The sequence below is a fragment of the Neofelis nebulosa genome, chromosome 2 (assembly GCF_028018385.1).
Source record: "Neofelis nebulosa isolate mNeoNeb1 chromosome 2, mNeoNeb1.pri, whole genome shotgun sequence".
NCBI classification, from domain to species: domain Eukaryota; kingdom Metazoa; phylum Chordata; class Mammalia; order Carnivora; family Felidae; genus Neofelis; species Neofelis nebulosa.
Window position 1 is genome coordinate 38653162 of NC_080783.1, and position 12905 is coordinate 38666066.

The 12905-nt window shown below is 40.0% G+C and overlaps 1 protein-coding gene across 3 annotated transcripts in view; it reads left to right on the plus strand.

Annotated features, from left to right (window-relative positions):
• Window positions 1-3732: 3732 nt before the first annotated feature.
• Window positions 3733-12905, plus strand: part of PGAP1 (post-GPI attachment to proteins inositol deacylase 1) — a 105375-nt gene continuing 96202 nt past the window's right edge. For all 3 annotated transcript variants that reach the window (XM_058710437.1, XM_058710425.1, XM_058710432.1), the window contains exons 1-2: window positions 3733-3981; window positions 10873-11026. In XM_058710437.1, coding sequence (XP_058566420.1) covers window positions 3835-3981; window positions 10873-11026 — 301 coding nt within the window. In that variant the 5' untranslated portion in view covers window positions 3733-3834. The remainder of the gene's footprint in view (window positions 3982-10872; window positions 11027-12905) is intronic.

A 12905-nucleotide genomic window follows, 5' to 3' on the forward strand; every position in this document is an offset into this window, starting at 1 on the left:
GGAATCTCTGTTGCTCATAGTGATCACTGACTAGGATTGAAAATAAAAAAACAGCATCCCAGACCACATAATTTGTGGAGGTGATCCCAATTATTTATACTGCTTTCATTATGCAGAAACCAAAAAAAAAAGCCAAGAAATTAATATAAGTGGGCCCAGCCAAAGAGTGGGGCACTTAACCGACTGAGCCACACAAGGGCCCCAAAGAGATTTTTAAAATACCAATGAACTCCATAAGGTAAGAGTAGAATCTTATGAGAGACCAAGGACAGATGAATTTGAATAAAAAAAGAGAAATTTTAGACATAAAAAAATAGTCATTGAAATAGGACAACTTCTCAGCATATAGGATAAATAATAAACATGTAAGACCATGAATTGGGTGAACTAGATCACATGGGATAAAGACTGAGAAGCCAAAGGAGTAGGAGAAAACCCAGTGGAAAATGGTATTAAGACAACAGAGGACAATGTTTTAAGGAAGTGGCAGAAAGATCAAGTTTGACTGAAAAGTGTCATTTGGATTTGGTAATTTGGTCAGTGGGTACATTTGCCAGAACAGTTTCCTTGGAGTGATAGTGGGGGAGACAAAATTATGGTGTGTTGAGTCATGGATGGGAGGTGAGGAATTGGAGATAAGTATTGGCACACCTTTAGGAACCTTGACTGAAATAAGAAGGTAAGAGCTACAGGTGATAATTGCAGGGAGGATTATTCTCTTTTGAAATGAATAAGATTTAAGCATATTAATATGCTTTGGGGGAGGGAAGATAGACGGCAAGTGATTGACAGAGACTTTAACTTGATAGAACTAATTTCCCAAAGAGAAAGGAGGAGGGGATGAAACTGAAACACAACTAAAGGGATTTGCTTTTGATGTCCTCTGAGGAACAGCAAAGTACCATAATAATGCTTACTTCATGCCAGGTATTGTTCCAAGCATTTTAGATATATTAACTGAACTGGATGGAGATGATGAACTTGAGAGTGAAAAATGAATGTTTATCTGAAAATCAAAATGATCTTTTTAAAAATTTTTTTTATTTTTTTAACGTTTATTTATTTTTTTTTAATTTTTTTTAACGTTTATTTATTTTTGAGACAGAGAGAGACAGAGCACGAACAGGGGAGGGTCAGAGAGAGAGGGAGACACAGAATCTGAAACAGGCTCCAGGCTCCGAGCAGTCAGCACAGAGCCTGATGCGGGGGTTGAACTCATGGACCGCGAGATCATGACCTGAGCCGAAGTCAGACGCTCAACCGACCGAGCCATCCAGGCGCCCCAAACGTTTATTTATTTTTGAGACAGAGAGAGACAGAGCATGAACGGGGGAGGGTCAGAGAGAGAGGGAGACACAGAATCTGAAACAGGCTCCAGGCTCTGAGCCATCAGCACAGAGCCTGACGCAGGGCTTGAACTCACGAACCGCGAGATCATGACCTGAGCCAAAGTCGGACACTTAACTGACTGAGCCACCCAGGCGCCCCAAAAATCAAAATGATCTTTAGAAATACGAAGATAAAACTGTGTACTAATAATTTCTAAAAGAGAAGGAAGAAGAGATAGTGAAGGGAGCTTAAAAAGTGGTGGTTTGATGAACAGGAGAGGAAGTTGACCAGAAACATAAAAGTATTTCATAATAGTAATGCAAATGATTGTGTCATTTTCTCCTATAGTGCTCAGATATACTAGTGTCAGAGCTCAGACACAGACTGTGATGACCCATGGCTGGAAGTCTGTAAGCAGCCTAGGATGGCGAGACAGAGTTCAGGAAGTTGACAGCACTGGCAGAGGGTGGTTAATTGAGGCTCACTGGGGTTAGGTTAGATATGAAAGGAGGTGAGGCCAGGAGGGGGATAATAATGGATAGGAAAAAAGAAAGTAAAAGAGTTGAAACAGAAAGATTACAAACGTAAAAAGTCCATTAACTCTCTATCCGACGACTCCTTTCTGAGGCATCAGGTTGCCACAAGCCATGAAGGCCACCAGAAGAGTATGCTACGTCATCTTCAAGTTCAGGGTTTTCTCCATGTAGCATTATAGTCCATTGACCAGCGTTACTGGCATCACCAAGGAGCTTGTTAGAAATGCAGAATCTTGGGGCACCTGGGGGGCTCAGTTGGTTAAGTGTCTGACTTCAGCTCAGGTCATCATGTCACAGTCAGTGAGTTTGAGCCCCGCATTGGGTTCTGCACTGTCAGCACAGGGTCCTCTGTCTCCCTGTCTCTGCCCCTTCCCCCACTCACTCTCACTTTCAAAAATAAACATTAAAAAAAAAAAAGGAAAGAAATGCAGAATCTTAAGCCCCACTCCAGAAATACTGAAGCAGAATCTGCTTAACAGAATCTCCAAGTGATTCATACCACATTAAATTTAAGAGGCACTGGGGTAGAAAGAGAGTGTAGATTCACTCTCGGTTTGTATGTGCTGGTCATGATATGCTAGAAGAAACAAGGGGCAGACATTCTGTGATGCTCTTGAGCTCCCAGACTTTATTATCTATTTTGTATTTATTATTTATATTGTATTTTGTACTTATTACCTATTTTATGTATAACTTAAATCGTTTTCCAAATGATTTGTCATCCTGTACACTAACTCCTCCCTAATTCCATCCCACAAAACTGAAATGAAGTGAAATGAAATTTAGTGTCAAAATTAATTCTAGGGAAAAATTTGCCATTAGCCCCCTCCCCCCCCCCCCCCCCCCGCATCTGTTCTTCGGTCTACTTTAAAGAGTGATACTGTGTCTTCGCCTAACATTCCAGTGTAATGAAGTCACTATTCATGATTACGAATGGTTTTTGAACTGCTTTTCACCCCCTTCTTTGTGCAAAACCAAACTGAAATTCTTCTAAATTTGAAGTAAGTCACTTGAGAGTCTGAGTGGAAGCTCGAGCGAAATTGTCTCTTCACATTAATTTGGAACCGAATTCCGAAGAGGTGAAGATCCTGGGGGGCAAGGCAAGACAGCGTCCAACTGGTCACGCTGACAACTGTTGGAAGCGTCAGTGTTCATGGAAATTTTAATACCGTTTTCTAAAGACTCGCAATGCTTTTTGTGATTCAGGCTTTCATCTTACACCAAGAACTGAATCTTGTCGACCTGCTGGCTGTTATTTATGTGCTGGTGCTTTTAAGTGCTGTTCCCTACTGGGCCAAGGTCTCTGGTCAAAGAGCTGGAAAAAACCATTTGTTCCCTTCTCTAGCTAACTGGTCCTGAGAGCTGTGAACGTGCCCCACCACCACTGGGAGAACCGAAATTGCGGAGGCCTGAGGCATTTCAAAAGCGAATGTGGTTTTTAAACTGCGCAGGGCTAGAGAGGTTTGCGACGTGACAGCTGACGGTCCCCTTCCCCTCGCGGGGTCAGCTCCCTACCAGTAAGCGTCTCTCCCTCTCCAGGGTAACTCACCACACACCCACGGCCCCCCACCCCCCACCCCCCACCCCCGCCAGCCCTTCCCCCTCCTCGCCTCCTAGGTTCCCGCGCCCTCCTCTTCATTCCCTCAGCCAGCCTCTCATAGCCTTTCGCGCCCCCTTCCTCCTTTTCCCTCTCATTGTTCCCTCCCTTTTTTCCCTTCGGTCTCTCGCCCTGCCCACCCCGCTTTCATCCCTTCTTTTTTCCCCTTGGATTCGCGCTCGCGCCGCAAACGCCGCCTCCTCTCTCTACCAAAAGCAGCCCGGCGGGAGACGCAGCAGGCCGACTTCGCGCAGGCGCACTGTGGGGCGTCCGCGCAGGCGCTCGCTGTCCGGGCTTCGCTCAGGCGCTGGCTGCTAGGCGTTCTTCGCGTCTCTTGGTCGGGGTTTGGGGCCGCGCGCCGGCGGCGGCACCATGTTTCTTCATTCAGTCAATCTCTGGAACGTGGCGTTTTATGCCCTTATGGTCTTCATGGCGACCCTGGGGCTGTGGGACGTCTTCTTCGGCTTCGAGGAGAACAAGTGCAGTATGAGCTATATGTTTGAGTACCCGGAGTATCAGGTGAGGTTCGGCTCTCTCCTCACCTGGGCGCTCTGAGACTCGGGCCCCTCCTGTGGGTTTCTCCTGCTTTGGCTCCCCGCGCCTCTGTGGCGCCCGTATGCCAACCTCGTCTGTTTTTGTTTTTGTTTTTGTTTTTTTCCTCCCAGAAGACTCTGCCGACCACCCGCCCTTCCTGCTCACCTCACCTACCCTTTGTGTCGTCTTTTTTTCTTTTTCTTTTTTTTAAGATTTTTACTTTTGGGAGATCTCTACACACGATATGGGTCTGGAACTTATAACCCCAACATCAAGAGTCTATGCTCCTCCCACGAGCCAGCCGGGCACCCCGCCTTTGTGTCCTCCCTTAAAGTGGGGTGTTAGGTAGACGGTTCCTTGAGCATCCTCCCCGCCCCCCCCCATAGTTGCTCCCCTGTCTTCCGTCCCCATCCCGGTCCCAAATCCCAGGCACTGCCCGGGCCCACCCCGCCTCATTCCCAGAGACGCAAACTCAGCGCCTCTCCCTAAACCTAAACCCCATTTTCCCTGCGTTCCTGCCTTAACAGGTGCCCCTGGATCCTCCTTGGCTTTCCACGCACCTAATTCTTAACCATCCCGCGCAGTGATTTGCACGTCAGCTTTCGCTTTTCTGGAAAGGCACTGAGCTTCTGCAGCGTTTGTGTTGGCTAGATACCAAGACTGCCTTTGAGACTCCAGGGTCTTACCTCTGTGTGAAAGGCTAACCTGGGGAGGAATTAAGTGGAAAACTGTTGAGGTTCCGTCCTGTAAAGTTTTGCGCAACTTCCGGTTTTGTAGGTTACCGGCCCGTGCGTGTGCATGCAAGCCTGTGTTTATGCTTGTCGCCTCTTAGCAGTTGTATGCAAAAATCTATTTCATAGAGTTGTTTTTGTTTTCTCGCTGTGTTTGCAATTTAGGAGAGACCCGGCCCTTCTGTCTCGAGAGCGCGCGCGCCGTCCCCCACCTCTTCCGTTCCATTTTGAGATTTTCTATCACAACTGCTTCATCAGTTCAGCTTAGGAGAATTTGGAATTTCATTCATGACCAGCTGTGGTGACAAATTACACAACTGTTCAAAAAAATTTCTCTCGAATGATTGTTTTATTTCTAAACGCATCTCCTAATTATGCAATACATGTTATAATGGTAACCCATCATAGAAAGTATGTGTACTATAATACATTACTGATAAAACGCATTCTTCGTATATTTTTTAAAACCATAGCAGTTTTTTTTTTTAAGGTGTAGAATGCAGATCGTGATTGCCTCTGCCCAGGGCATTGTGGATTAGCATATTATTTGATTAATGCTGCTATTATTTAGATCGTAAAAATGCCTAAGGTTTAAATTGTTGAAGAACATCTTTTCCCGTGGGCAAAATTCTAATTTAGATTTCATTTGCTTTGAGATCCTTATCCTGGTTTTGCATCAGTGCTTATAAAGGAGTGGAAGAACTTAATATCAGATGCTATTGAAGGAGAAGATATTAATGTGTTACTGTTGTCTCAGTTTCTAAGCACATATGCCGGTTTATGTTTATCAGAGTCTATACATAGTTAAATACGTGGGCTTTTAAGGTTTTTTTTTTAAACCGAAAATAGAGCCCTTATAATCTTTCATTTTTCTATGGTGTAATAATTGAGAAACTCAATAGTCACTTTAGTTTTCTACTTCATTGAAGAGTTTGATTAAAACAAAATTATCTGTAACAATACAGAACTTATTCCCATTTATTTTGAGATTGCCCACAATTATTGAAGCTACTTTAATATCTGCAGTAGTGGAAATTGCTTAGTGTTGGGAACAAAGCATATGGACCTCACAGATGCCTTTCTTGCCTCATAAAATTAACTGGAAAGACAGCAAATTAGCTAATGCAAAAGAGCTGTTTGGGTTTTTTTGTTGTTGAGTAGTCTGTTTAGCTATTTTGATTCAAATTACTTTTTTGTGGTTTTACTATTCCGTTACTGTTAATATTATTTGTCAGTACAGTAATAATTACAGTGGCAGGAGTTTCTGATTCACATTTTCAGTAGATATTTATTTTTATGATGTAAAAAGAGGCTGTGTTAATTCACTACAGTATTATATTCGATTCTTGTACCTTACATTGTGTACACCAGGTCATGTTATTTTAGAAATGTAGTTAAAGCCTGTCTATAGAATTGAGTCATCTTGAATATAGTGAGATTTCTGGATAACTGAGATCGTTCTATTAAGAACCAGTGGTTTTTGGGGCGCCTGGGTGGCTCAGTTGGTTAGGTGACTGACTTTGGCTCAGGTCATGATCTCATGGTTTGTGAGTTCGAGCCCCACATCAGGCTCTGCGCTGACAGCTCAGAGCCTGGAGCCTGCTTCAGATTCTGTGTCTCCCCGTCTCCCCGTCTGTCTCTCTGCCCCTCCCCTGCTCATCCTCTGTGTCTCTCTGTCTCTCAATGATAAATAAATGTTAAGAAAAAAAAGAAAAAAAAAGAAGACATTATACATCACATATTAAAAAAAAAAAAAAAGAACCAGTGGTTTTTAATGAATAAAAGTATTCTAAATACGTCCATCATATGTATTGTTTACTTCTGGTTATATCTCATAGTAAGCTTTCTAATTGTTCACAGGTTGATACCTGCATATAAGTTGTCATATTCATTGGCTTTTCAGCTTCTTGACACTTTTCTTCTTTTTTACTGTTAGTTTGCATATTTGTTAGCTGAATTTTAGAAAAAATGAAAGATAGTTGAAACACACTCTATTTTATTCTTCATTTAAAAAATAAAAGGTGGGACAGGAATTTGAGCCTATTTGTAAGAATGAAGTTTTGAATTTAAAATTGAGCATTCATTTTCTACCTTTGGTTTTCGTAGATTCACTTACTCAGTTAAGTGGACATCTCACAGACCTACCAGGCAAAATACACATTATCCCTTAAAGCTTCTTGCTTTATTATGATAGCAAGGCACAGCTTTTATTTGGTAGCAAACAGTTTTAGGCAAATTGTAGAATTCAAGAAGAAACATCTGTGTTGTTTTTCTCCCATATAGTAATTTATTTGACCGTCTTCAGATAAGTGACCTAGCAGTTGCTATCTGAAGAAAATGTTGATATTGGAAAATACGAATGATAGCATTTTGTTATTAAGTGTGATGTTCGTTTGGCAAATAATTTATTGAATAACTACTCTGTGTCCGGTATGTTCTAGATACAAGGTATGGGTAAGAAGGAATTAGAGATGAATCAGACTTTGCCTTTATGTGTTTATAGTACAGTGGGGGAGACAGGAATGTAATGGATAGTTAAAATGTGCTAAATGTTATAGTTTCACTGTAAGAGCGCATATGAGGTTCTTCACAGAAGACAGTGTCCAAGTTCATCTTCAGTAGTCAAAGGCTGTAGCCAAGTTGTAGTGAATTAGAGGATATATATATATATATATATATATATATATATATATACACACATATATAGTTCACATTGCAGGAATAGGGGTGCCTGGGTAGCTCAGTCGGTTAAGCATCCAACTTTGGCTTAGGTCATGATCTAACTGTTCGTGAGTTTGAGTCCCATGTTGGGCTCTTGTATTCTGTGTCTCCCTCTCTCTCTGTCCTTCCTCCGCTTGTACTCTGTCTCTCAAAAAATGAATAAATGTTAAAAAAAATTTTTTTTAAAGAAAATTGCAGGAATAAAGAATAGCATTTGTGAAAGTGGGAAGGCACCAGGACACATTCCATAGGCAGTATGTATATATATAAACTGCTAACACTGATTGCCTTCTGGGTGCAAACTACTAGGTGGCTAAAGGACTAGTGATGGAAGAGAGCCTTTTCAATGTACATTCTATTGAATCTTGAATTTTGAAGCATATTAAAAATGAATTTAAAAACATGGCATATGTAAGTTGTAAGAAAGGTAAGAATAATTGGAGCCAAATATTAGAGGACCACTGTCTTAAGCCTTTATAAATGAAGTCAGGAAACACAGAAGTTGTATGTTTTAACAAGGTATTTCTTGACACCACTATGGGCTCTGGATTGTAGCAGGGAGGTTATGACAGGGAGAAAGACCAACCAGTCTAAAAGATTCAGTTGTCCCTAGGTGTTTTTATTAAGCTGGAGTTTTTAGGGGTGGGATGAACAAAGAGCCAAGAGCTCTTTGTAAGATCTTTTAAACTGCATTTTGATCAAAATCTCTTTTTTCTCCTTTTTTTCTTAATTATGGAGCTCAAATTTGAATTTTCCAGTTTTGATTTACAAGTAAAAGATATGTGTCATAAAAAAAGACCTTTGTTTCTTGAATTGGTATTTTTCTAGTACTTGCGAACTTATTAGAATTTTTGTCTTTTGAAAGAGTTTGGGGTTAGAGATTAGAAGGACCTGTACTAAGGCAGAGTCAAGAAGGGATGGACAGCAGGGGCAGGATTGTGGACATGTTATTTAAGTATAAGTGTAATTTATTTTGATTGAAGGTCTGTTTTTGGGAAGGGGTGCTCATTTAAAATAATATATGCAAAATAATTTAAAATATATGGGACTCTTGTTACTATAGAAGTTTTCTTTTAAATCCCTTGACCCTCATCTTTTTCTTCATCAGCATCCTTTTCATAGGCCTATAATTTTCTGTCTTCAATCTGGTCAGAACCCTTTCTTTCTCTTCCTGCCACTCCCAACTTGAACTCTGGAAATGGAATTTTGCCATTTGCCTACAACTACCCCTTTTTTTTTGTTGTTCTACCTGTTTTTTCCATCTTTATAAATTATTCTACTTCATCTGGTATGCATTCATATTTTTTTTTAATGTATGCTTTCTTATTACAGAATTGCTTTCATAATAGCATATTATGAAATATATCAAATATATTCTTTTGCTTGTTTTTCTATCTCTAGAGAATTAAATATTTCCTTTTCAATATATTGATAGTTTCCTATTCTTCTGAGTTAAGTTTCAGCTAGTTCAAAACTTAATGTACTGAAAAGAATGATCTAGGGGCGCCTGGGTGGCTCGGTCCGTTAAGCGTCCGACTTCGGCTCAGGTCATGATCTTGCGGTCCGTGATTTCAAGCCCCGCGTGGGTCTCTGTGCTGACAGCTCAGAGCCTGGAGCCTGTTTCAGATTCTGTGTGTCTCTCTCTCTCTCTGCCCCTCCCCCGTTCATGCTCTGTCTCTCTCTGTCTCAAAAATAAATAAACGTTAAAAAAAAAATTTAAAAAAAAGAATAAAATAAAAATAAAAAGAATGATCTAATATTCATGTACTGTCATATCAAAAGATGTACTAAATTGGGAGAAGTTTAGATTAACATTTTCTTGTTCTCTCATGTTGCCTTTTTGCTTAATGTATACTTAATCAAAATATTGCATCATTTTAGTGTATTATATATTGTGCATAGTCAGTATTGGGGCTAATTTGAGTTGAAGCCCATATATATATAAAGTGAATTGCGGGATTAGTATTTCTGCATTTTGGGTATTGGAGGAGATAAAATTGCTAATATTTTAAGCAGTAAGTGCACAATCTCTAAAGATGTTTTCAGGTGTTATTAACACAGATTGTTTATGTTAATATTTTTAAAAGAATCTTGAATGTGCATGAATAATCATAATTCTGCTTCTTAGAACAGTGAGGTTTTTCAGTGTCATTACCATTTATAGGCTTTAAAATTCATTCAGTAGTTAAAATTTTTATCAAGCACATGTACAGCACTGCTAGATCATTAAATCTATTGATGTCTACTTAAAATCTATTCAATGTAACTGATTTCATTTTTAATGGTTCTATACTCAAAAAAGGGGCAGAAGAAGAGAAGAAGAGCTTATACTTTACCTTTTAAATGTATTTATAAGCACATTTATAGATGGTTATGTTTTGGGGATGACATTAAGACCTAACTTCTGTTTTGTTGGAAAAAAAAAATTACGTGAATTACTGGCTCATTTGTTATACAAAGTATGAATTGCAGAGTAGTTTAAGGCTTGCTGACAAACCATACACCTGGTCCATGAAAACTGAAACAGATGCTAATTCATTGGCATGTTTATGGTGAGAAAAGTGTACATGTCTTGACCAAGACATGGCTGTAAGGTTCAGATTAATGTGTTAAGCACATTGCAGATCAAAGCATATTAAGTTGAGAGGTCAGAAAGCTGTATTACAAAACAAGCTTACTTTGTTGTTTTTTTTTTTTTAATTTTTTTTTTTTAACTTTTATTTTTGAGACAGAGAGAGACAGAGCATGAATGGGGGAGGGTCAGAGAGAGGGAGACACAGAATTGAAACAGGCTCCGGGCTCTGAGCTGTCAGCACAGGGGCCCGATGCGGGGCTCGAACTCACAGACCGCGAGATCGTGACCTGAGCCGAAGTCGGCCGCTTAACCGACTGAGCCACCCAGGCGCCCCAAGCTTACTTTGTTTTGAGTGATATAACAGCTGGAATATATAGTTGGGCCTGAAAAAAAGGAGAGACATGACAAAATAGTTTAAAATAGCAAAAAAGAATTGATTTGATAATGGAAAGCCTTTATCATTTCTAAGTATAATTGATACTGATACTATATTAAGAGCATTTCCAATTATATTAACATGTAACTTGCTGACATACCTCAGTGTTCTTCTTTAGTCAGTGGCTACTTTGAGTAATTTGCATTCATTAGGATTTCAGGTGGATCCATTTTATGCGTTCTTGAAAACTGCATGGTTCAAAACTCACATAATTCAAGACTAATTCTGCATTCTACGTATGAATAAGCTAAAAGTAAAATTTGTTTGGAACATTAAGTGCAGTTTTATCATTAGTAGTATTTTTATGCTATGCTGTTTCAAATGTGTGTAATATAGAAATGTACACAATAGGCTGAATTGTATTAATACAACTAATTAAAGTGAAATTGCTTTTTTTTTTCTTTTTGCTGTAGAAAATAGCACTTCCAAAGAAACTGGCAAAACGCTATCCTGCATATGAATTATATCTTTATGGAGAAGGATCCTATGCTGAAGAACACAAAATTCTCCCTTTGACGGGTATTCCAGTTCTCTTTCTTCCTGGTAATGCTGGAAGTTATAAGCAAGGTAAGTCTTGGGGTTTGGGAGTGAGTCAAATGAGTGAAGGGAGCTAGCTGTATGTTGATGGATAGTAAATAAGTTTGTGGTGATGATCACTTTGTAGTATATACAGATGTTGAATTATAAAACTGTACACCTGAAGCTTATATAATAAAAAAGGAATGAATTAACTGATAACATGGATTACATGGTGCAATGTGGATAAATCTTAAAAACATAAGTGAAAGAAGCCAGTCATAAAAAAACACGTATGTGATCCCATTTATAGAAATGTCCAGAATAAGCAAGTCCATGGGACAGAAAGTAAATTAGTAGTTTCCAGAAATTGGAAGGAGAAGAGGAATGAGAAGTGGCTACTAATGAGTACAGGGTTTTCTTTTTGGGGTAATTAAAAATGTCTAATGTTAGATTAGAGAAATGATTTTAGAACTCGATGAATATACTAAAAGTCATTGAATTGTACACTTTACATAATGAGTTGAATAGTATGTGAATTACGTATGTTAAAAAAATGGAATGGCACATAGGTATTTTGTTTGCTAAACCATACACTGCAATTTTTAATGCCAGTTAAGGCAGTCAGTTCACAAATTCTATGGAGTTAACAGAACAAAACCTGAAACAGTGATGGAAGCAGGTAGACCAATGAGGAAACTATTAGAGTAGTTAAGGCAAGAGATGATGGTGCTTACATTAGGAAGACAGTAGTGGAAATGATGAGAATTGTTTATTGGGGGATATGTTTGGAAAGTAGAGTATTATAAGATTTACTGATGGATTGGATGTCATGTGTAAGAAAAAGACAAATCAAGCATAGGTATCTGAACCAAGTGAGGAGCATATTATTTCTTGTAGGGATTTTCTCATTCTTAAAATCCTCAAGCATGACTCATACAGATGATTAACATTTCTTTAAATTTTTTTTTTTTTCAACGTTTTTTATTTATTTTTGGGACAGAGAGAGACAGAGCATGAACGGGGGAGGGGCAGAGAGAGAGGGAGGCACAGAAGCGGAAACAGGCTCCAGGCTCTGAGCCATCAGCCCAGAGCCTGACGCGGGGCTCGAACTCACGGAGCGCGAGATCGTGACCTGGCTGAAGTCGGACGCTTAACCGACTGCGCCACCCAGGCGCCCCAACATTTCTTACTCTTCAAAGAATTCTTCCCCTCCCTTTTAGCTGTTGTCCCTATTGAAGTGGAAGCAGGTAAAGAATGAATGACCTGTTTACTTTCTATTTAACTTAAATTTTTTTTTAAATTTTTTTTTTCAACGTTTTTAATTTATTTTTGGGACAGAGAGAGACAGAGCATGAACAGGGGAGGGGCAGAGAGAGAGGGAGACACAGAATCGGAAACAGGCTCCAGGCTCCGAGCCATCAGCCCAGAGCCTGACGCGGGGCTCGAACTCACGGACCGCGAGATCGTGACCTGGCTGAAGTCGGACGCTTAACCGACTGCGCCACCCAGGCGCCCCTATTTAACTTAAATTTAAAAAACATTTAGGGCACAAGACATACAGGGCACAAACAATGGTTTGTTCTTCTGAATTGATACTGTTGAAGGATGTCACCCTGAAGTAGGTTGTTTATACTTGGGAGTGCGGGATAAAGTTATTTGTTAAGAGCCTTTGAAGCAACTTTCGAAAATTTTGTTTGGGGCACCTGGGTGGCTCAGTCAGCTAAGTGTCCGACTTTGGCTCAGGTCATGATCTCATGGTTCATTGGTTCAAGCTTCACGTTGGGCTCTGTGCTGACAACTCAGAGCCTGGAGCCTGCTTCAGATTCTGTGTCTCCCTCTCTCTCTGTCCTTCCCCCACTCGTGCTGTCTCTCTCAGAAATAAATAAAACGTTAAAAATTTTGTTTAATGTGCGCATTGTATTTTCCT